This window comes from Panthera tigris, chromosome A2, assembly GCF_018350195.1.
Source record: "Panthera tigris isolate Pti1 chromosome A2, P.tigris_Pti1_mat1.1, whole genome shotgun sequence".
Taxonomy (NCBI): Eukaryota; Metazoa; Chordata; class Mammalia; order Carnivora; family Felidae; genus Panthera; species Panthera tigris.
The window spans coordinates 80,108,788-80,131,437 of NC_056661.1; the positions used below are offsets into that span (position 1 = coordinate 80,108,788).

At 38.1% G+C, this 22,650-nt stretch overlaps 1 protein-coding gene across 1 annotated transcript in view; it reads left to right on the forward strand.

Moving 5' to 3' along the window:
• Positions 1–22,650, forward strand: part of RELN (reelin) — a 524,409-nt gene that overhangs the window by 226,167 nt on the left and 275,592 nt on the right. Inside the window, exons 5-6 of the mRNA XM_042964909.1 lie at positions 16,340–16,372; positions 19,370–19,448. Of these exons, the coding sequence (XP_042820843.1) occupies positions 16,340–16,372; positions 19,370–19,448 (112 nt within the window). The remainder of the gene's footprint in view (positions 1–16,339; positions 16,373–19,369; positions 19,449–22,650) is intronic.

Genomic DNA, 22,650 nt, shown 5'->3' on the forward strand with positions numbered 1-22,650 from the left:
GAGACAGACATTCAAGGGAAGAAAGATTATTGTGAGTTGAGAAGTAAGTGTGAGGCAGTGTTTCAAGTTGAGGCTTTGGTCAGAAAAATCTAGGATTAAAGGGAAAGAAAGAGGGCAGCCAGAGGGGAAAGCAGACTGAAGGAAAGGATGGGGACTCTCTCTCTCTCTTTCCCTCCCCCATCCCCCTGATATCACCAGAACACATTTATAGGCATCCAGTGCCTTGCAGCAAAGACCACCAAGAGCACCCCTGTAGCTGACAGGTTGGGTTTAGTGCTCATTCCAGTACGGAGAAATCATGCCATAGAACCAGGGGACATCTCAATAAGAGGATGTTACAAAAGGAATTACTATGAGATTTAGAGCTGTATTTCATGATTTTGGCAAGGTCTTGTATAAGTGGGGCTTTGCTTTGTATTGGATGCCATAAACAGTCATTCTGGTTAGGGATCTCAGCAAACCCTAATCTACAGGGAAGGTAGACAAGAGTGAGGTTAAGCTAAAAATAGTAAAGAGCACCGTCACCACTATTCCAGGAAAAGGGGATGTGTGGTGTACCATGAGGTAGACAATGTTCTTTCTGATTGTGTCCACTTTCAGGCATCATGACGAAGTGGTCCTGTGTCTGTTTTGTCCCATCATGACCCCAGAGTGGCTTTGTCTGCAGCTGATGTTCTGTGAAGTCATTTCTGTTCTTTGGGAGAACAGCAAGGCCCAGCCGTGTCAGGTCAGCTCCTGGACACCAGGGGCTGCTTTTCCTCTCTTGAGGCTGAGGAGATAGTGCCAGTGGGCAGTCACTTACGGTTGGATTTAGACTTTATGAGGACCTTGGAATCATAGAGAGGTAGTCTGGATCCAAGCTCTGTGTAACCTTACTCTCAGAGCCCAGACACAAAGTACAGGCTCAGTTAGTGGCAAAGAGGAGGGATCTTGCTGGAGCAAAGGTTTAGTTAGGTCAGCCAGAGTGAAATAAAAAGCCTGAGAAAGTAGATCAGTGTGGTGAGAATGTGGATGTTTAATTTTTTTTCTTTATACTTACCTGTATTTTCTAAGTTTTTATAGCAAACTTATATCATCTGGGTTATAAAGAAATAACACAAGTTTCCCCCTCCACCCAAATAACAAGTATAGGGTTATACTTAACAAGACGGAGGGGCAATTCTGATGAGGCAGGTGAAAGAAATCACTTCTCAGAACTGCAGGCAAATTCTGAATTACAACTCCCCTGCCTCTTCCTTTGTGAGGACTTGAGTCTCTTAACATGATTGCTCTCTTTTGTATCATAATTTTTATTTAACTACTCATGTCCTCCAACTGGAAGCTTCCTGAGGGCAGGAACCATGACTTAATTTTTTGTTTTTCTGAACAGCTAGCAATGCTTGCCATAAAAACAGATGCTCCATGGATGCCTGGGTGACTCAGTCAGTTAAGCATCTGGCTCCTGATTTCGGCTCAGGTCATGATCTCATGGTTCATGAGATGGAGCCCCATGTCGGACTCTGCACTAACAGTGGGACCCTTCTTGGGATTCTCTCTCTCCCTCTCTCTGCTGCTCTCTCTCTCAAAATAAATCAATAAACTTCATTAAAAAATAAAATAAAAGCAGATACTCTATAAATGTTTGCTGAAGAATCACCTTAAACATTTTGTAGTTGAAAAGTCACTGGCCTTTCTGAAAAATCTTCTTTAACCCTGACTTTATGCTACGGAACACCATGAGGCAGCATGGCTGTAACAGAAAGCAGTGTCACAGAGGAATGTCCTTTACACTGACCTCAGTTTGAAAAATGTATGAATCACTATTTTAAGAAATTGGAAAATTATTCACAGTTTCACCTAAACACTAATGGCTCTCCTCAGTGCTCTTGGGACATACACTAGGTTCAGAGATTTTAGGTTTTCATCTTGAATCCTAAGGTGTTAAATAATTAACATGTCTTCTGCTGACATGTCACAGTACTGCTGAGGAACCAGGGCTTTCTATTTCTAGTTTGGGGTTGGGGTGGAAGGTGATAGGTTGTATACTCTCAGTTGTTTTGAAAGTGGAAGGTGAAGGTGAAAGTGAAAGTGGAAGGTGCTTAGGTTCATTCACCTGCAGTAGACAGTAAAGAAGTGAATTCATTTAACATTTGGTCCTCAACAAGGATTGTTGAATGCCTACCATGGGTCCTGCACTGTTCTAGGCTAGATCTTGGGATACATCAGTGAACAGAGCAAAGATCCCTGCTCCACTGGCGTCTATATTACAGTGGAGAGAAGAGAAACAATAAATTTGAGACATCCTAAATGGTCAAATGTGATACATGTTAGGAGATGGTAAATGCTACAGGAAAAAACAAAAACTAAAAATAGGGTAAGGCAGGGCTACATGGTTGGGTGGAAGAAGAAAAGGCAGATTGCAGTTTTAAATAGGAGAGCAGCTAAGTCAGGCGGTTTTCACCAAGAAGGTGACATCAGAGCAAAGAGCAAGGAGGAAAGGAGGTTAGCCATGTGACTATCTGGGGGATTGCTCAAAATGCCGCAAAGTGATTTTAAAGATAAACATGGTAGTGAACTACTGTCAGAGGTGATCAGAGTAATTTCAGAATAGACTGAAAACCTAAAAGGAACTAGGGCAAGTCAGTCTTTTATGGGAATTACTATTGAGCAATATAGAAAAGTCTGCAGACCTAAGTCATATCCCTCAGAATCACATACAAGGAGTTCTGTTGAAAATGTTAATATGAGTGTGGTTAATATATAGACTGACTAGGGGCGCCTGGGTGGTTCAGTCAGTTAAGTGTCCAACTTTAGCTCAGGTCATGATCTCAGCAGTTCACGAGTTCGAGCCCCGCGTCGGGCTCTGTGCTGACAGCTCAGAGCCTGGAACCTGCTTCAGATTCCATATCTCCCTTTCTCTCTGCCTCTCCCCTACTCACTCACATGTGTTCTCTCTGTCTCCCAAATTAAATGTTAATTTTTTTTAATTTTAAAAATTAAAAAAAAATAATAATAAACATTAGGGGCACCTTGGTGGCTCATTTTGTTAAGTGTCTGGCTCTTGATTTCAACTCAGGTCATGATCTCATGGTTCATGAGAACAAGCCCCATGTTGGGATCTGCACTGACAGCCTGCTTGGAATTCTCTCTCTCTCTCCCTGTCTCTCTGCCACCCCCCCCCCCACACAAGTGTTCTGTCTCTCAAAAAATAAATAAGTAAACATTAAAAAAAGTAAACATTAAAGTACTCGCTTTGGCAGCACATATACTAAGAGTAAACATTAAAACCCTCAAGAACCCCAACTTCAATAAGGAAAACTCCTCACCATTGCCTCCATTCCCTGAACACCTAGGAGAGAATACACACTTTTTGAGGCCCTCATAAGACCGAGGTGGCAAGTGTGAAGCTGATGTGAGCATAGCAGCCTGGGCTGTCGCCGGTCCAGCAGTGTGCACGAATCCTGGTGGAGGCCGGGCAGGGAGAATAATGGTGTGTGTATATTCATTGGCCTGTGAGCTTCTTGGCATACCCCCTTCAAACACACACATTGATTATTTAGCAAGGCCAGATGGCAGGCTTAACGGCCGACAGCAGTCATGCCCTGTAGTGCCCTCAAAGGGTGCATGCCATTTATAAACCTTGCTGGAATCCTCTGTTGTGGAGTTGATGGAAGAGGATATAACCAAAGGCAAATGTTTTATGTCAGGAGAAAGGGGTCAGGTTTATAGTTGGAGCCAAAAACCTTGGCTGCTTTCTGCCATGCTCAGCGGTTGTTCTGCTGTCTGTCACTCTCAGAATGGAGAGCGTGGTAGAAAGTGTGGCTGTATTCTCTAAGGGCCGTCGGACCATGGTGGTGGGCAGAGTATTTATTTCATTCAGATCCCAGACTCTGGAATTTTTAAATTCTTTGTAATAAGGACGGTTGAAAGTTTATTTAAACTGTGAGATGGAGGGAGATAAAAGTTTCAGTAAGCAAGTCCATAACATGAATGAGGTGTTTAACCTACAGAGATATTTTTCAGCATGTTAAGAATATCTTTTAAAGTGAGGTGATGGATGTGGTGATTAGCTTGATAGTGGTGATTATTTCACAATGTATACGTATATCAAAACATCAAGTTGTATACCTTAAATATAGGCAATTTTTATTTGTCAATTATACCTCAATAAAGCGGGAAAAAAAGAATACCTTTGTATACCCAAATATTGTGTGAATTTTACATCAGATGTATCAAAATCTTCCCTTGTCTATTCTTGCTTACTCAGTAGCTTGTATCACTAAATGTTTTCCCAATATCCTGAGATGTTGTTTTTTCATTAATTCACACTAAACAAATCGGAATCTCCTAATAGATTTTGATTTACTATATCTGCTTTAATAGTTAAAGTGAAAAATAATGGTGTGTTCCATTTGAATTTGCCCAATGTTAAATTTTTTTTGCTATTCAAAGAAATCTGTTTTCCCCATGGCTATTCTATAGCTTACATTTCAGTTTAGCAGTTACAGCCACTGTTCCTGACATCCCTGCCTTTGCAATTTACAAACGAAGAGAGCTGAATTAGGAGACTTTGGTAATATCATCCTGGAACCCTTAATCTTGCTTCAAGGTCTCACAAACTACCCTATAGGGGGAGGAACTGAAGCCTTCCTGGGGCTGTGGTAGGCAAAAAGTGTTCCTAAGTGATCCTGAGGACAGATAAGATTAAAAGGAACAACAAAGAGCTGACTCATGGGGCCATAGTAAAATTTCTTGCTATTGGCTCTAGGTGGATCTGACGACTTTTTTAATTTCCTAAAGAATGGTGTTTTGAACTGGTGCTGTATATCCCAAGATGATTGAACCTGGATTTAAACAGCCTTCTTTTCAGTTCTCAGGGTTATATACATTCCCACTTGACAGCTTTATCTAGTCCAAAGTCAAAACACCAGAATTTATGCCTGAGAAGAATTTGACATTGAGTTCTTTTGGATCCAGAGGAGTACACTTTCTACTCAAGCTGCTATATAATATGCTGAATTCCCCCATATTTTGAAGGGCAAACAGCCTAGGTTTGGGTCTATATAATTACTTTGGGGAGGGGAACAAAGCTGTGATGAACATACCTTAAATTACAATTTTATTTTGGATTGCAAAACATTACTTCATGCAACCTATTAACTCAATCTTATTTTGACATTCAGAGATTGAATTGTTTAATGTAATAATTAATATAGATTTTAATACTCATGTTTTTAAGAGTTGGAATTCATTAATATTAATGAACACATATTGTGCTGTGTGCCATACATAGGTTCCCAAGAGCCTGGCACAACATCCTATGCCCAGAAGGAAGATAGTAAAGGTTTGAGGATTCAATGCAGAGGATGTGCATAGCATGGTGGCTAGCACATAAATCCTCTATGAATGCTGTCATTAGTATTACAAGGCATTTACATCTGGATGCCATTTAGGTACGTTGAACTCAATATATTCTAAACCGAACTTGACTTTTCCCCAAATCTGGACCCCTTGATTGCAGTTCTGGTTAGTGACATAGTCACCCCAGTCAGATACCAGGATAGCATTACTTTCCTCATTCCTTTCTTTCTTCCAGGTCTACATCCGATGTGTCTAAAACCAATTTATTTTATACTTAGTATCTCTTAACCCAGCCTCTTTTCACACCTGGAACTATTTCTGTAGTTCAGGTCTTCCACACATCTATCAAAATGTTCTTAAACACAAACCTCTTTCTTTTTTTTTTTTTTACTCCCAGCCTCAAACCCTGCAACTGCCTCCCTTTGCCCCACTTAGACTAGCTTTCAAGGCCCTCTGAGATCCGACCCTGCCTGTCTCTCCAGCCTCATCTCTGCTTTCCGGCTCTCACCCCTCACCCTCACCTAACCTAACTCTCTACCTCAGCTGTAATAAGCACGGGCTTCATCAAACATGCTTTCCTGTCCCTTGTCTCTGTGGCTTAAGCAGGCCTATTCCTTTCCCTGGAACTCCCTCCTCATTACCTTCTCCATCTCACTGATGAAGCTGCCTTCGTCCTAAAGATCCAGCTCAAGTCTCTCCTCCTCCATCATTTTTGTTTGTATCACTTTTCCACCTACTACTTAGTAATCGAATTTAGTTCATCGTATTGCATTGTCAGGTGTTAATTTTCTGCTGTACTGTGAACCCCTTGATCCAGCAGACACTGGATCATTTTAATATCTCAGAAGCTGGCACAGCACCTGGCATTTAGTAGGCACTCAGTTATTAGTTGAGGGAAAGAATGAACCACACAGAGAGGGTATACCTTTCCATAATTGTCTAATGACCATCATTTCTTTAACAGCCAGCCAGCTTGTACCTCCTGCACCCCCGAATCCTTTTTATAATCGTATTTAGGCATGAGATGGGCTCCTTCTGCATTGATGGGCTTTATTAGGAGTAGCCCTATAAAACTCACAATTGGATGGATGTTATTTCAAATGATGTTCATCACCTTGCTCAGTGTCCTCTTTTCAAGAAACCACAGGAGAAACCTCTCTCGAGTCTCTGTACCTGAATTACCCCCCCTTCTCCCTGAGCAATATGTTTTCTTTACATGTTATGAACTCTTCAATTTCTGTAACTTTATAGCAGGACCAAACTTAAGACGTCAGAGCATGCATTTTACTTATCTCAACTGGATGTAGTTTTTTTGCCGACCCTTCATTAATCATCATCTTTGAGTTTTCCCCTCTATTGCCTTGTTTGATTGTCTGCCCTTTCTGGCAAGCTGCCTTGTGTCTATTTTAGAACAAGGCGATTGTACATAGTATCCTTAGGCATATGAAGGAAAGTGAGAAGTAAGGTTATCATAAAGATGATAACAGAGGTACAAATGACCAAGACAGGAGGGAACAGAGAACATTAGAATTTCCTAACAGCAGTGCCTTGCTGGTGTTATCAGCGCCCAATAGTTAATGTAATGGTGGTATTATCACTACCCAATAAACTGACATTTTTGGAGCAATTATATGCCCGACGTTGTGCTAGGCAGAGGGTGCAGAGATACACAAGATAGAGTCTCTACCCAGATGAACTCACAGTATTAGCAGCCTTCATTTCCACTCTGACCTTTAGAATTGTGAGTGAGATGCAGAGGGAATGCTAGCTTTAGCAGTTAGAAGTATATTTCTCTGTCATAAATCAGGCCGGAGGCAGGTGGTCCGGGGCTGGTGGAGTGGCTCTGTGGTGTCCGGCACATAGCTTCCGCATCCGGGGGCCATGCTAGCTGCCCCAGTGCTTACCGTGTCCTAGCAATAGGAAGGGTAAAGGGCCAGGGGAGCATGCCCGCTCCTAAATTTAGAAGGCATGACCCAGGTCACTTCAGCTCACTCCTTATGGTCAGAGTTTCATTCCTTTGTCATGGGAAGCTGCAGGGGATAGTGTGAAATGTACCTCTAACTGGGGTCACGGTTCAGTTAAAATAAAGGAGAGCAGATATTGGCAGACCTCTAGCAAAGTTCAGCTCACATTAGCAACAAGGCGGCTGCCGCTGCTACTTGTATGATGATCCTATAATGCTAATCCTAATGATTTTCCTTCCTAGCTCTGATTGTTATTTAAAAGTCATATGTGCTCAGGCTACGGGTCAATTTTTACCTCTACTTCCTCTCCTCTGCCCCATCTGTGAACTTCATCTCCTCAAGTTATCAAAGGTCCAAGATGTTTTAAAAAATTATTACACAGTGATTTAAAAAAAAAAAACTATTCATCAACAGTTCAGATGGTTGTTTTGTATTCTGATTTTTCATTTAAACTTCCATTCATATCATAGACAAAGTTTTGGGAAATATATGGTTCTCTCCCCCCAGAAAAAGTCAGGGCATGAGCAAAAGCAAGACAAGGAATCGCAAGTGTTATACTTAATATCTCATTATTGACAGCTCATAGTAGAATAAATCTCACCTGAAAGAGTTCTCTGTTTCCCCATTTGCAGATTATAAAGATATATTTTAGTTTTTCTCCTATTCCATTTGTTTTAGAATATGACAGATGATAAGTTGTTATGAGACACAAATCTAATTGAGATGGGAAATGGGGGGGAAGGGAAGAGAAAAATACCTCCTAATATTGCTGGTTCTGTGCATAATTTAGCTGTCTTTAAATATTAAGGAATCTTTTATACTGATCATAAGTATATTCCTGAACACAGAGAGAACTATTTTCACTCTGAATTTATAACATTTTTGGAAGCTTAATTATCATACTTGAAGGTCAAATGGTTCTTTATTGCAATAAAATACAAAAGTAATAAAGAAATTATTCCTGGGGAGATGAAAGTCTAGGTTCATAGCTCATTAAATGGTAACTTCACAGACCGTGTCTAATTTGTCATATTTAGCTTTGGAAATTTCATACATTTGAATTTCAAATTAGGTGAAGAGATACCTGAGGCAAAACTACCTAGGGCCTTTGAATTCTAAAATGATCCGGAGATATGGTTCCCATAACATAATACCTTTATTTGTAAGAAGTTCCTGTCATCATATATATACTGCTTGCCTGACTCAAATGCTTTTTTTTTAAGTAATCAATAATATTAACACAAAGATCATTAACCACTCCCTCAATTCGTTTTTAGACAACCCTTCCTTTTTCTGCTCAGCATATTGAAATCTTTGTACTGAATTATTTGTTGAAAAAATTGACAGAAATATATTTTAGAGTAACATGATTACTTAAAAGTTTCCTTTCAAAACAAGTGACTTGCAAGATAAACACTTGTCCAAAGAACAACCTTTGGGGGAGTTAAACATGACCTCATTTCTTTCTAAAGTACCTCTTCTAGGCTGCTGTGATCTCAGGAGATGCTGGTGGGTGCCGTTTTTGAAAAAGCATAAATGCGGAAATGCTTTCTAAATAAATGAAGCTTTTCTTTACTTTCAGCATGAAATTTGTCTCTTGAATAAATTGAATTCATTTATTCAATTCATTAAATCAAAGACTTTTTGCTTCGATTTATATTGAGAAACCATATAATGATCTATGTTTAGAATATTCACTAAAAACACCCAAAGATTTAAGCTCTGGGATGGCATTAAGAAAAGCATGATTGTGAGGTCCAAGATCCAAATGAAATCATACACGCTGGAATTAAAGGTGTTTGCTGCCTGTTTGAGTGTATCAAAACTTTCTGATCTTCCATTTCCATCAGCATAGCTCAGCTACTGCTCTCTTACCCGTGTCCTAAGACAAATCATTACAGTCTGTGAGATGCTCTAAATAATTTGAGATGATAGAGAAAATGTGTTTAGCAAAAGAAAAATAATGTTCGCAGAGTAACTCTCTATGCCAAGCAATAGATAGATATTTAACATCAGTTGTATTTAAATGTTTGGAAAGGGATTGATAAGTAGTTGTTTTCATATCATAATGGAGGTCAGATTAACTCACTGTGAGTGGAAAATAATGAGCTATTAAAAATCTTTAACCCCCGCCCCCAAATATATTCCTTAGGAAGGGACATGCAAATCTTGTGACTAGAAACAGTACCAACACACAGATGTGTAAACAAAATGGCCTAAGTGCTTTTTTCCATTTACTCAACTAAGTAAGTGTCAGTACACATTTTTTCTACTTTTTTTTTTTTTTTTAGTTTTTAACAGTTTACTGTTTTGTTTTGTTTTTTCTTGTTTACCGGCTCTTGGGATATTGGTCTAACAAAATTACATAGGTTTTCATTTATTCCTGGTAAAATTGCTACCAACTTGTGTTGATAATTGAAAAATTTTAGGGGTACCTGAGTGGCTCAGTTGGTTAAGCGTCTGACTTCAGCCTAGGTCATGATCCCATGCTTCGTGGGTTCGAGCCCCGCGTTGGGCTTTGTGCTGACAGCTTGGAACCTGGAGCCTGCTTCAGATTCTGTGTCTCCCTCTCTCTCTCTGCCCCTCCCCCACTTGTACTCTCTCTGTCTCCCAAAAATAAGTAAATATTTATTTATTTTTTTTTAATTTTAAAGGTGCTTGGCTTTTTTTTCAGGTAAAAACATGCAACAGTATGCCATCCTTCGTTGTTGTTGTTGTTGTTGTTGTTGTTTTAATTGAAATTCAAGTTAGTTATCATATAGTGTAGTATTGGTTTCAGGAGTAGAATTTAAGGATTCATTACTTACATATAACACCCAGGGCTCATCCCAAGTGCCCTTCTTAATGCCCATCAACCATTTAGCCCATCCCCACCCACCCACCTCCCCTTGAGCAACCCTCAGTTTGTTCTCTATACTCAAGAGTCACTTATAGTTTGCCTCCCTGTCTGTTTTTATCTTATTTTCTTTCCCTTCCCCTATGTTCATCTGTTTTGTTTATTAAATTCTTCATATGAGTGAAATCATATGATATTTGTCTTTCTCTGACTCATTTCACTTAGCATGATATACTCTAGTTCCATCTACGTTGTTGCAAATGGTAAGATTTCATTCTTATTGGTTGCCAAATAATATTCCATTGTATATATACCACATCTTCTTTATCCGTTTATCAGTCAATGGACATTTGGGCTCTTTCCATAATTTGGCTATTGTCAATAGTACTGCTATAAAGATTGGGGTGCAAGTTCCCCTTAAAATCAGCATTTTTGTATCCTTTGGATAAATACCTAGTAGTGCAATTGCTGGGTCATTCCACTTTTAGCTTTTTGAGGAACCTCCATAGTGTTTTCCAGAGTGGCTGAACCAGTTTTCATTCCCACCAACAGTGCATCCTTGCCAACATCTCTTGTTTCCTGAGTTGTTAATGTTAGCCATTCTGACAGGTGTAAGGTGGTATCTCATTGTGGTTTTGATTTGTAGCCCTGATGATGAGTGACATTGAGCATTTTTTTTTTATGTGTCTGTTAGCCATCTGGATGTCTTCTTTGGAAAAGTGTCTATTCATGTCTTCTTCTCCTTGCTTAACTGGGTTCTTTGGTTTTGGGTATTGAGTTGGTAAGATTTTATAGATTTTGGATATTAACCCTTTATCTGATATGTCATTTGCAAATATCTTTTCCCATTACATCAGTTGCCTTTTAGTTTTGTTGATTGTTTCCTTTGCTGTGTAGAAACTTTTTATCTTGATGAGGTCCAAATAAGTTCATTTTTGTTTTTTTCCCCCTTGCCTCCAGAGACATGTTTAGTAAAAAGTTGCTCCAGCTGAGGTCAAAGAGGTTGCTGCCTGCTTTCTTCTGTAGTATTTTGATGGTTTCCTGTCTTATTTTTTGGTCTTTCATCCATTTTGAATTTATTTTTGTGTATGCTATAAGAAAGTGGTACAGTTTCATCATTATGCATGTCACTGTCCAGTTCTCCCAACACCATGTGTTGAAGAGACCATCTTATTTCCATTGGATATTTTTTCCTGCTTTGTCAAAGATTAGTTGGCCATATATTTGTGGGTCCATTTCTGGGTTCTCTATTCTGTTCCATTGATCTATGTGTCTGTTTTTCTGCCAGCACCATACTGTCTTGATGATTACAGCTTTCTAATACAGCTTGAAGTCTGTAATTGTGATGCCTCCAGCATTGTTTCTTTTGTTGTTGTTATTTTTTTGGTTGTTTTCAACATTACTTTGGCTATTCTGGGTCTTTTCTAGGACCATACAGATTTTAGAATTGTTTATTCTAAATCTGTGGAAAATGTTGGTGTTATTTTATAGGGATTGCATTGAATGTGTAGATTGCTTTGAGTAGTATAGACATTTCAACAATATTTGTTCTTCCAATCCATGAGCATAGAATGTTTTTCCATTTCTCTCATAAGTGTTCTATAGTTTTCAACGTACAGATCTGTTACCTCTTTGGTTAAGTTTGTTCCTAGCTATCTTATGGTTTTTGGTGCTATTGTAAATGGGAGCCATACCTTCATTCTTAATCCTTTGCTGAAAACTGACTTTTAAGAGAACATGGAGACTTTAGTGAGATTCTGTCATGGTTCTTACATTTTGTTGGCTTGTTTTTACTTTGTTCTTTTAAGCAAAGTAGGAACTTCATTTTAAGTAGGCTGTTTAGCATTTCAAATTTTATCTGTGGTTTTGACTAAGTTGATTCATTTTGATGACATTTGGCATACTCTTGATGTTATCAAGATACAACTTAAGTCCAATTTCCAATTCAGTACAATTACTTGAACCTGATCAAGCTTTAAAGAGGATGTAGTTTCTATAATTTTTGTAGGTCTAAATGACATTAAGTTTGTGGGTAAAGATTTCAGAGATGTGTGATTATTTTGAATGACATCAAGTTCAGTGAAACACAAATTCATTTACGCATTTATCCTCTGTTAACACAGATAGTGTTGTCACCTTGCCTAGGATCAGTAACGAATTAGTAAATTTTTGGAATTATAAGTTGGTTTATTTATCTATTGCCAATGCTCATAGATCTCCTTGGAGTGATCTATAAAATCCAACTGCAGATGTGGTATCCCATGATCATTGTACTTTAATTCTAAAAAACACCACTGAAAGTTTGGCCTCTAGCCATTACACTGTTTATAAGAGTTTACAAATTATTGGTAGAAACTTCATATTAAGCTGAATTGCCCCCAAATTTATGGGAAGATAAGCAATTTAATAAGTAATCACGTTTGTATAAACTAAAGTAAACTTTTGGTCTTTTTCTCAGAAGTGAATTTTTTCTGCAGCATAGGATGTACAACTAATCACTTTTGTGAATCTAGGGATCTCCAAATTTGTTAAGTTTCATGTTAGGACAGTAAGTGCGTTCTCATAGCTTGAAGTTCTGTCCAGCCTTTACATATAGTCTCATGGGATTCACCAATGAAGCCAAATTGGGACCATATTATGAAGTGCCTCCTCAGTGATCTCTTTGGGTACAAAACTATTCCAGCCATCTTTCTCTGTCTCTAATTCATTATCCAGTGCATCCTTCCCTGTATGTACCTGTGGCTGAATGTCTGACCTGGTGTTCTTATCCTGATGGAGAGATAACTGGAAGGAACTGAGATGTCTTTTATACTTCTGTTAAAGACATGTTCTGTCCTGTTTTCTCCAAAGCCAAAACCTACCTCTTTAGAAACATTTTTGTTCTCTCTCAGAACAAAACTTCCAAGTCTAAGCCATTTGGCAACTTTAGGTGGTAGCTAGAGTTGGTCCTGAGATTTTGGGTCATAGGAGCTGGGAAGTTGGACCAAGGTGGGAGTGGTAGGGTGGGAACAATCAAAGGTCCTTGGGGAGGCAGAGAATCAGTAATAGACCAACAAAATGTTAAGATAAAAACATTTAAGCAATCTAGAAAAATGAGTCAGAACTAGTTCAATGGCAGAGGAGCAGGAAAGGCATACTTAGTTGAAGATATGGTACTGGGCAAGCACTGAAAGGCTGACAAATTAGGACTCTCTAATGCACGTGTTTTATATTTAATAAAGGAAAGAGTAAAGACCTTTATGCCAAATTCACATAATTCATCCATGTTAAGAGTATGAGGCAAAAAGCAGGTACTATCCAAGTGGGAGTATAATAAATAATGTTAAACTATATTATACTTCTTTAGGCTACTTATTCTAATTTTTCTGTGGTACATTTACCCCTAATAAATGTGGAACAGAGGTTGAACTTCCTACAGGCTTAGAAATTTTGTTAAATTACATAAAAAATAGATTGATATAGTCACTTACTGAGAGATGATTAAAATAAGCTTCCCAGGCCCAGTACTTTCCTAGATTTTGGACCATATTTACCCCATATGTGTATGAATATTTTTCAAGGAAATTTGTACATTTCTTTCCATCAAGTTTAATGCATACATGTCTCTCTTTCTGAGGAAATAACGTTTAGTTATCTCAGTGGATTTTGTTAAAAATATTGAATTGATTTTTCCTAACTAGTGATTTAAAACATGATTTAAATTTGTTGAATTAAATTAAATTTAGGTGGTATTTATTGGGTGTTTAAACTACCCAGACTGTTATACTAAAGGACTTTCTGACAATATTATGAGTATATTTTGGCATGTTTTCAAAGGTTTGGATCTTCAATTATTCATTTTCCAAAATATCATAAAATATATTACAATTAAGAAGTATCTTTCAGTTTAATTCAGCATTTATTGGGAACTGATTAGCAGTTTAGGCTGGTGTGTTGGGTGGCCATATTTTCTGCCTTTGAGGAACTTATTTCCTCTTGGGAGAAAAGATATATACTTAATACAAAGAATAGTTCTGCATGCTGTAAAAATAAGGGCTGGACTATATGATTAAGACCAATAGTTTTTAAATTTGGCTTTTTATGAGAATCACCAGGAAAGGTTTTCAAAAATACAGATTCTAGAGACAGTCTTTGAGACATTAGTCTGCTGTCTTCCTGGTGTTGGCCTCACTGAAATAAATTCCTCTCTTGTTCCATCACTAAAAACAAAAACAAAAACACAACAAAAGCAAATTCTAAGCCTCCATTCCCAAAGATTCTGATTCCCTGAGTCTTTTCTAATTGGCCTCCCCTGATGATTATGTTGTGGGTGGTTCAGTATAAGATGCCATGTGCCAAAGTCATGTAGAAAAGGTAGATACCAATTTGGATAGACTCCTTAGATTAAGGTAGAGTAAAGCATTTTATAACTTAATCTTTTTATTGGGTCCAGGCCTCATTTAAAATCAAGTAGGTCCTGATGTCTCTGCAGATATTTTGTTATACATATTTAAACAGTAAGTATTTTTACTTGATACTTGCCCTAAATTTTACATTTGATTTAACTAACTTATTTCCCAGTTTTCTTTGAAGTTAAATACTATATAGATATCAGTATTATTTTCCTCCTCTTCTTCACAATTTATTCTGTGAACACAGAGAGCCCCTTTTGTAAAATAGCTGATATAGTCATGTTCAACAATTATGATATCTTAAGAAATGAAGCAAACAACAACAAAAAAATTTCTTTGGTCCTTGATCCTCGTTAGGTGCTACAAAATCTCATCTCTTGTCTTTGCAGTGGACTTTCTTGAAAGAACAGTCTGCACAGTAGTTACAAGTGTGGCCTCTGAAGCCAAATTTCCTGGGTTCATCTATAGACTCTGCTTAACAGTGCTGTGATAACAGTATGTTCTCAATAGATATCATCTTTATTAGGATTATTTTGGTCTTTCATTTAACCCTCTTTTCTCTTAAAACTCTCTCATTTCCTTATTCCCATAATGAAATGAACTCTTTCTCAGTCTCCTTTGCTAGCTCGTCTTCTACCAGTCCCTTAAATGCGTGTTTACCACTTCATTTCACTTCTTTTTCTATGTCCTGCATTCTCTCTGAATGACATGGTCATCTTCCATGACTTCACCACCTCCTGTGTAACAATGATTCCTTAATTGATATCCAGCGCCGATCTGTCTCCTAGCTGTTGTTCAGCCCTGTCCAGTAGAGGTATAACGCAAGCCACATGTATAATTTTCAGTATTCTAGTAGCCACACTTAAAAAAATAGATGAATTTTAATGACCTATTTTTTTTAACATGGAATATTAATATTCCAATATTATGTCCCTTATTTGTGGAGTGCCCTTTCTTAAAATGCATATTTTGAACATCCATTCCTTTGCTCATAAATGTTCAGAAGATCGTCAAGCTCTCGTGGTAAAGTCCAAATTCCCCAGCATTCACTTCCATGATCTTGTCCTCCCTATTTTCCCAGCATCACTATTTTTACTCTCTCCTCTTAACACTTTCATCCAGTCATGCTGAAACTGTTGTGGTTCTTCCCCAAAGCCATTCTCTTTTGCTTCTCTATGCCTTTTCACTTTTACTCCAGAAAGAAGCAGCTCCCCCTCCTCTACCACCACCTACGTTCCTTCTGCTCATCTTTCAAAACCTAGCAGAGAAATCATCTTCTCTGGAAAACCTCTCCCGACAACCCTTTTACTGTTCAGCCTGGAACCAGTATCCCTTCCTTGTCTGCCATAGCACTTACTGCACTATATTCTAGTTAGCAGATGGTAATGAGCTCTTTTGAAAGCAAGAGTGGCACTATTTTCTATTTCCCTAACACCCATAATAGCCCCTGAGAGGTACTGGGTGCTCAGGAAGAGTTTTAGCATATCCATTAACTATCACGTCACATTTATATTATGTGTTTTGAGGGATACCTGAGGCTGATGTGTTTGAGGGATACACTCAACTATCCTGAGTGTAAGGGGTTCTACTCTTCAGTTTAGGAGTTACTTTTAAATAGAATAACTACATAGAAAGTTGGATGTTTTACTTTAAGATGTTTACTGGCATTTTTTTTTCTTACTCTTCCAAAAAGGTTCTAGTCATTTAATTTCTTTAGTGTTACCTAAGTTTTATAATTGTATTTGATTATTACTGATTTTGTTTTTGTTGCTAATCAATCATCTTTCCCTTTTTCTCTCTTGGTCCAGCTCCAACAGAAGCCACGATGCACCCACATCTAGGTAAGTGCTTAAGACCCCAGTGTCACTAACCTTAGTACTTAGATAGGCTTGTTTCAATCCTCTCACTGTGTAGGCAGATGATATAGAGGTGAGGAAACTTCCTGCCCTCTCTGATTCACTGATCATTGACTGAAATCAGTCTCAGGTTCATATTATGCTCGAACACAGGACCTCACCAAGGAGGCAATCATGGTGCCCACTTGGGGCCAGTGGAAGGACTTTTAAACCTGTTAGTACATCCATCCTTGTGATTCTGTTGAGCCTGATCTTTTATTTTTTATTATTTTTTATTTTTTTAATACATGAAATTTATTGTCAAATTGGTTTCCATACAACACCCAGTGCTCATCCCAAAAGATGCCCTCTTCAATGCCCATCACCTACCCTCCTCTCCCTCCCACCCCCCATCAACCCTCAATTTGTTCTCAGTTTTTAAGAGTCTCTTATGCTTTGGCTCTCTCCCCTTCTAACCTCTTTTTTTTTTTTTCCTTCCCCTCCCCCGTAGGTTTCTGTTAAGTTTCTCAGGATCCATATAAGAATGAAAACATATGGTATCTCTCTTTCTCTGTATGAGCCTGATCGTTTGATCAAGGATTTTAATGCCAAATTTTCCCCAGAACTCCTACCCATCATAAATAGTAGAGCACAGGGTTGGTGGGCAAGGAGCTAAGAGTGTGGAGGCATGGAGATCATTTCAGATTTGAGGTAACTGTTCAGACTAGTACTGGGTTGTAAAAAGAGAGTTTGGTCATTTCTTTCAAAATTGAAATGAAGTTGTTCAAATAACCATAAGCTTTGTTTAATGGCATCATATAAAGTTACTACCTCTCATTTTTCTCATGATCTTTCCATAGTGCCATGCAAGGCAAGGTTTGTAGTTGCTAAGAATAGTTTCTGGAACCACTTCCTGGGTTTATCTCACCTTCTCTGCTTGCTGGCCATGTACGTTGAGTAAGTTACTTAGCCTCTCTGTGCCTCAGTTTCCTCATCTGCAAAATAGAGGAAATAATAGTACCTACCTCCTTGGGTTGTTAGGATTGAATGAATTTCTGTTTGTAAAGGTGTACAGTCAATGATATAATAGTGTTTGGAAAGAAGTAAACACATGAACAAATAACCATTGAGGCTTACCCATGCCTCTGTAAAACATTCTATAGAAAACAAATGGTCTTTTAAGAGTTCAATTTCTCATTTGTGTTAGTGAGGGTTTATTTTAAAAGCGATTTCCAACGCTACACTATTTAATAAGAATGAAAATAAATCATCCTGGCTGGCTCCAGCCTTTTCAGATGTCTCTCACGGTGGGACTTGCAGATGGGTCAGTTGTTTGTCTCTTGGGCTTTTCCTTTCAACCTACAAACCCAATTAATTTATTTTTCTCTTTGGAAAATCTTCCTTGAGAAGCTCTACTTTTATGTAATGCTACAGCTTGGGGCTCCTCTTCTTTGGCAGACTAACTCAAACAAGTGCTTAGAAGCATGCCTTCTGGCAGCCAAGGCAGGCTGGTGACCCGCAGTGGCCCAGCCTCTTCTGGGCCAGGTTAGGTATTTGGGAGAGCTGCACCCTATAGGCATTTCAGGCACTGCATCTAATCGCTCAGAGGAATCATTAAATCACTCCCACACGCAGAATACATCACAGCTTTCTCCCTGTGTAAATCCATATTCTCCCTGTTGTCCTGCCTAAGGCTTCTGAGTTTGAGCAGCCGTTGCTCTTAATACATGCTGATTCACTGGTTTCCTGGACTTCGTTACGTGCTTACCTGCTGGCATACCTGGAATAAAGAGAGAGAAGAGGGCCGTGGGTGGCAGTGTCACCAAAGAGAACTTGGAAGTACGCTTCCTGATATTTGGAAGTGATTTTAATTACCCACTGGATCGATGAATTATTTGTATTATTCAAGTGAGCCAAAAAAATAAAATATCACCTTTGAAAAAAAGTAAAAAAAATTGGTTATTTTTTTGTTAATCAGATCCTGTGATTTTAATTTTTCCAAAAAGCATGCGTAAATTAGTTCAAACAGAATCATACAGGCCCAGAGAATTTATATGAGCCAAAAGAAACTTCCCAAGCAAACCAGGGGAATGGGATGAGAGGGTTTTTGACCATGAAATTCATTTTTTACAACTTGAGTAGAAAGAATTTTCATTTCTCCCACAGCCTTAAAAGCGAGCCGTGATTTTTTTTTTTTACTTATCCACCTTCTATTCAGTGGAAAAATCACAAATTCTATGGCTTACGAAAATACTCTTTGCTCTTGGTATGCCCAAAGTTGTTTGAAAACTTAAAAATAGATATTTAATACAATCTCAAGTGTAATGATAATTTATTTTAAACTGTGGGTGGCTCCCTCATATGCCTCCTGACTTTTAACATGACTTTATTTAGGACTTTTACTTAACGTAGATAAATTCTCCTATGCAGCTCTGAGGGGGAAAAATGTTAACACTTTGCAACACATTGAATAAAATATGAGTGAATATGCAGAACTAGGGAAAACAAGGCAGGGGAAGAGGGATAGTAAGAAAGAGATGAAGAAATGGGTTAGTAAATACCAGCAACATTAGCTGACAATGAATAGCCAGAATGGTCCATCTGCTTCTATTAAAGTGAGTTAACACTGAACCTTTCTGGGCATATTGAGCTATGAGAGACAAGTCTTGTGTGACCTGTCTTCATAGGTTAGTACTGACCTTGGCCTTCCTGCCTTTTCTGCCTGGTAACAGTTTGGTAGGGTTTCTCTTTGGGGACTGTGGTTTCCAGACTTGTAGGTGCCTAACCATCGAGCCTTTACACTTGTCCCTTAGTAGTTTAGGGGCCAAATATATAATCAACTGCTCATTTAAAATTCAGTTTTAATTTAAAATATTTTTATTCCAAAATAAGTAAATAAATAAAATATTGTTATTCCTCATAAAGGCAGTACATTGACCCTTTTGTGTAGCTAAGTCTATTGTTTAGTATAATTTTTTCCTAAATACTTTATTTTTCTTTTAGCTGAAGTACATAGCGACAGCGTTATCCTACGAGATGACTTTGACTCCTATCACCGACTAGAGTTGAATCCAAATATATGGTAAGTTACAGGAATATGTTTCACTTTGGTTTGTTTGTGTTATGCAAAAAAAAAAAAATGATGCTGATTGCTCCCTTGGAGCAGTTCTATAACGTTAAATTACTCTTCGAGCACTAAGGGATGAATAAAAGTTGTGAGTTGTTCAACCAGGAAACTGGGCTTAATGTAGGCTGCATGTCTATTTCTCGACCCCTTTAAAAACTGAATCTACGTGGCATCTCAAAGCCATGCATATGTTTAGATTTTTTTTCAGGTGTACAAGTTCTTTATGTAGAAAACATTATGCTTTAGTGTGTCTAATAATTGCATTTATGCTGAGGAAAAGAAGAGAAATGGTTTATCTGAAATGAGAGGTGATTTGAGTCACACTTATAAATAACTTCTAAGTCATTGGACTGCCTCATTATTTACACCCTAGTCTCTCCTCTGAAGGCAGCTTAGGTTCAACTCCATGGGATTTTTGAGGGCAAAGAAATAATGAATCAAACCCATTCATTAAAAACTTGTTGAATAGAGGGGCACCAGTGGGCTCAGTCGGTTAAGCATCCGACTTCAGCTTAGGTCATGATCTCACGGTTTGTGGGTTTGAGCCCCGTGTTGGGCTCCGTGCTGACAGCTTGGACCCTGGAGCCTGCTTCGGATTCTGTGTCTCCCTCTCTCTCTGACCCTCCCCTGCTTGTGTTCTGTCTCTTTCTGTCTCTCAAATGTGAATAAATGTTAAAAAAAAATTTTTTTAAACCTGTCGAATACATCAACGGATGCATGAATTTGTTGTATTTTTGGTGACTGGGGAAATAGGTCTGTCGACCCAGACCTACCATCAATCTGTGTCATTTTAGAGAATATCTGAATGTGGATGTTCTGTGACATTAAATGTTTTTATATACACAACCAAAAGCTCAAGGTAAATTTGAAGCTCTAATGTAAGTAAACTTTCAAGTTGCGACCAAAATTCAAACAATGCTCAAGACTAGAAATAAATGAAAAACACTAATTCAAAAAGATATATGCACCATGTTTATTGCAGTATTATTTATAATAAACAAGATATAGAAGTAACTAAGTGTCTATTAATAGGTGAAGGGATAAGGAAGGTGTGTCTTTGGAATGTTGTGCAACCATAAAAAAGGATGAGATCTGGCCATTTGCAACAACCTGGTTGGAGCTAGAAGGTATTATGCTGAGGGAAATAAGTCAGATTGAGAAATAAAAGTACCATGTGATGTCACACATTTGTGGAATCTAAAAAATAAAACACATGAATAAACAAATCCTAAACAAATAAATATCAGAATCAGACCCTAAATACAGAGAACAAACTGATGGTTGCCAGAGGGAGGGGGGAATGAACAAAATGGGTAAAGGGGACTGGAGTATACAGACTTCCAGTTATGGAATGGGCATAAAAGGCACAGCATAGGGAATATTGTCAATGATCCTATAATAATAGCATGTATGGTGACAGCTGGTAGTTATGCTTGTGGTGATTGGATCAGAACATATATAGAAGTTGCAACACTATGTTGTACACCTGAAATTAATGTAACATTGTATGCCAATTATATTCAAATTTAAAAATTAAAAACAGACTAGAACTCCATCCTCAGATGTCAGTATATGATATTCATTTCTGTTTTTCTTTATTTTCACTGTTCAATGAATATTAGGCAATAATCATTTTATTTATACAGTAAATTTAAAAGGGATATCGTCCTTCTCTCAAATAGCTTATAGTTTAGTAGAGGATATACAAAATGCATATTTTTAAAACCCTCCTAATCCAGGATAGAAATTCTTAATTCTAACAGAAGGGGTACAAATAACATGTATTGTAGTTCCAGAACAAGAAAGATGGCTCTGATGGGATTTTCTTAGAGAAAGTGGCCCTAGAACTGAGCATTGAAGATGTTATATAGATGGAGAGTGCTGGTGCTTAAATACTAGACGGAGGAACTTTTTGTGCCTTTTCTAGAAAGAAATATTGATCTGGATAGTATATAATAAAAATCGGAGTAGCCAGAATCATAAAGTCTCATAATTTATATGCCACCTAAGAAATAGTTTATCAATAAAATTTCACTTCCCTGGGAACATATCCTAAATACAAATTTCTTAAAGCAAATTGAAAATCTTTACTAAGAAAAGGCCAAAGAAACTCTCTAAGCACTGCTTGTGCCCAGGAAAAACTCTCTACTCCTCTTGACATTAGGGGTTTTTATATTCTATTAATATAGATGTTGTCAGATGATTTGTTTCTTTCAAGGGAAGTTTATTTCTGTCAAGCTAATTCATTGTCTTCAGTGAGTTTTCTTGATAGATACAAAATGTGACTTTTATGGGGTTCAAATTCTGTTGTTTTGAAATCAATAAAACATGATTGATTTTGCGTCACCCATTTTCATGACTGATCTGATATATGCTTTCTTGACCCAAGTTATGGATTTTGTGTCCCTTTCACTTAACTTACGGTTTCTCCCACTTAAAAAATTTTTTTGTTAACTTTAAAAAGCCACGTACTTCTGTTTTCTATGAAATATATTTCAGAGTAATTTTACTTTATCTCTTATTGCCCACAGTCTCCTTCATGTAGCCTCTTTAAGGTTAAAAAAGCCCCAACTATGAACCTCTCATCATTTGAGAGAGGACTTTGTTCAGCAAAAGGTGGCAGAGGTTCTGAGGTCAGGCCAGTCCAGTTTGACTCTTGAGCTCCTCACTGGCCAGCTGGGTGGGTACCTTGAGAAAAGCGAAAAGCTTCCTTTACGGCTAAGAGCCTGTTTCTTTGTCAGTAAAAAGTGAGACGAATACTGTTTTTACAACATTGTTTTAAAGTTTGATGAGCTGGAAAAGATCTGGCACCATGTCTAGTATTGTAGGTGCTCAGTACAAGTTAGTGCCTTCCCTTCTTCCCTTCTTCTCTCTTTCTTTCCCTACTCTTCTCTCTTTCCCTCCCTCTCTCTCTACCACCTCCCCTACCCTCTTCCCCTACTTTCCTTCTTCTCTCTCCCTCTTTTTGTCCCTCCTTCCCTCCTTCCCTTTCTTTCTCCTGTGATATATTTGCACATTGTTCTCCTTGTCTCCTCTAAGCCCAGATATGACCCCAAGTCATTATTATTTTTAAAATCTTCAACCAATTGAAGGACTTCAACCAAGTCCTCATGTATTCCATTATTGCATTTGGATGAAAAAAAACACATCAGAGTAA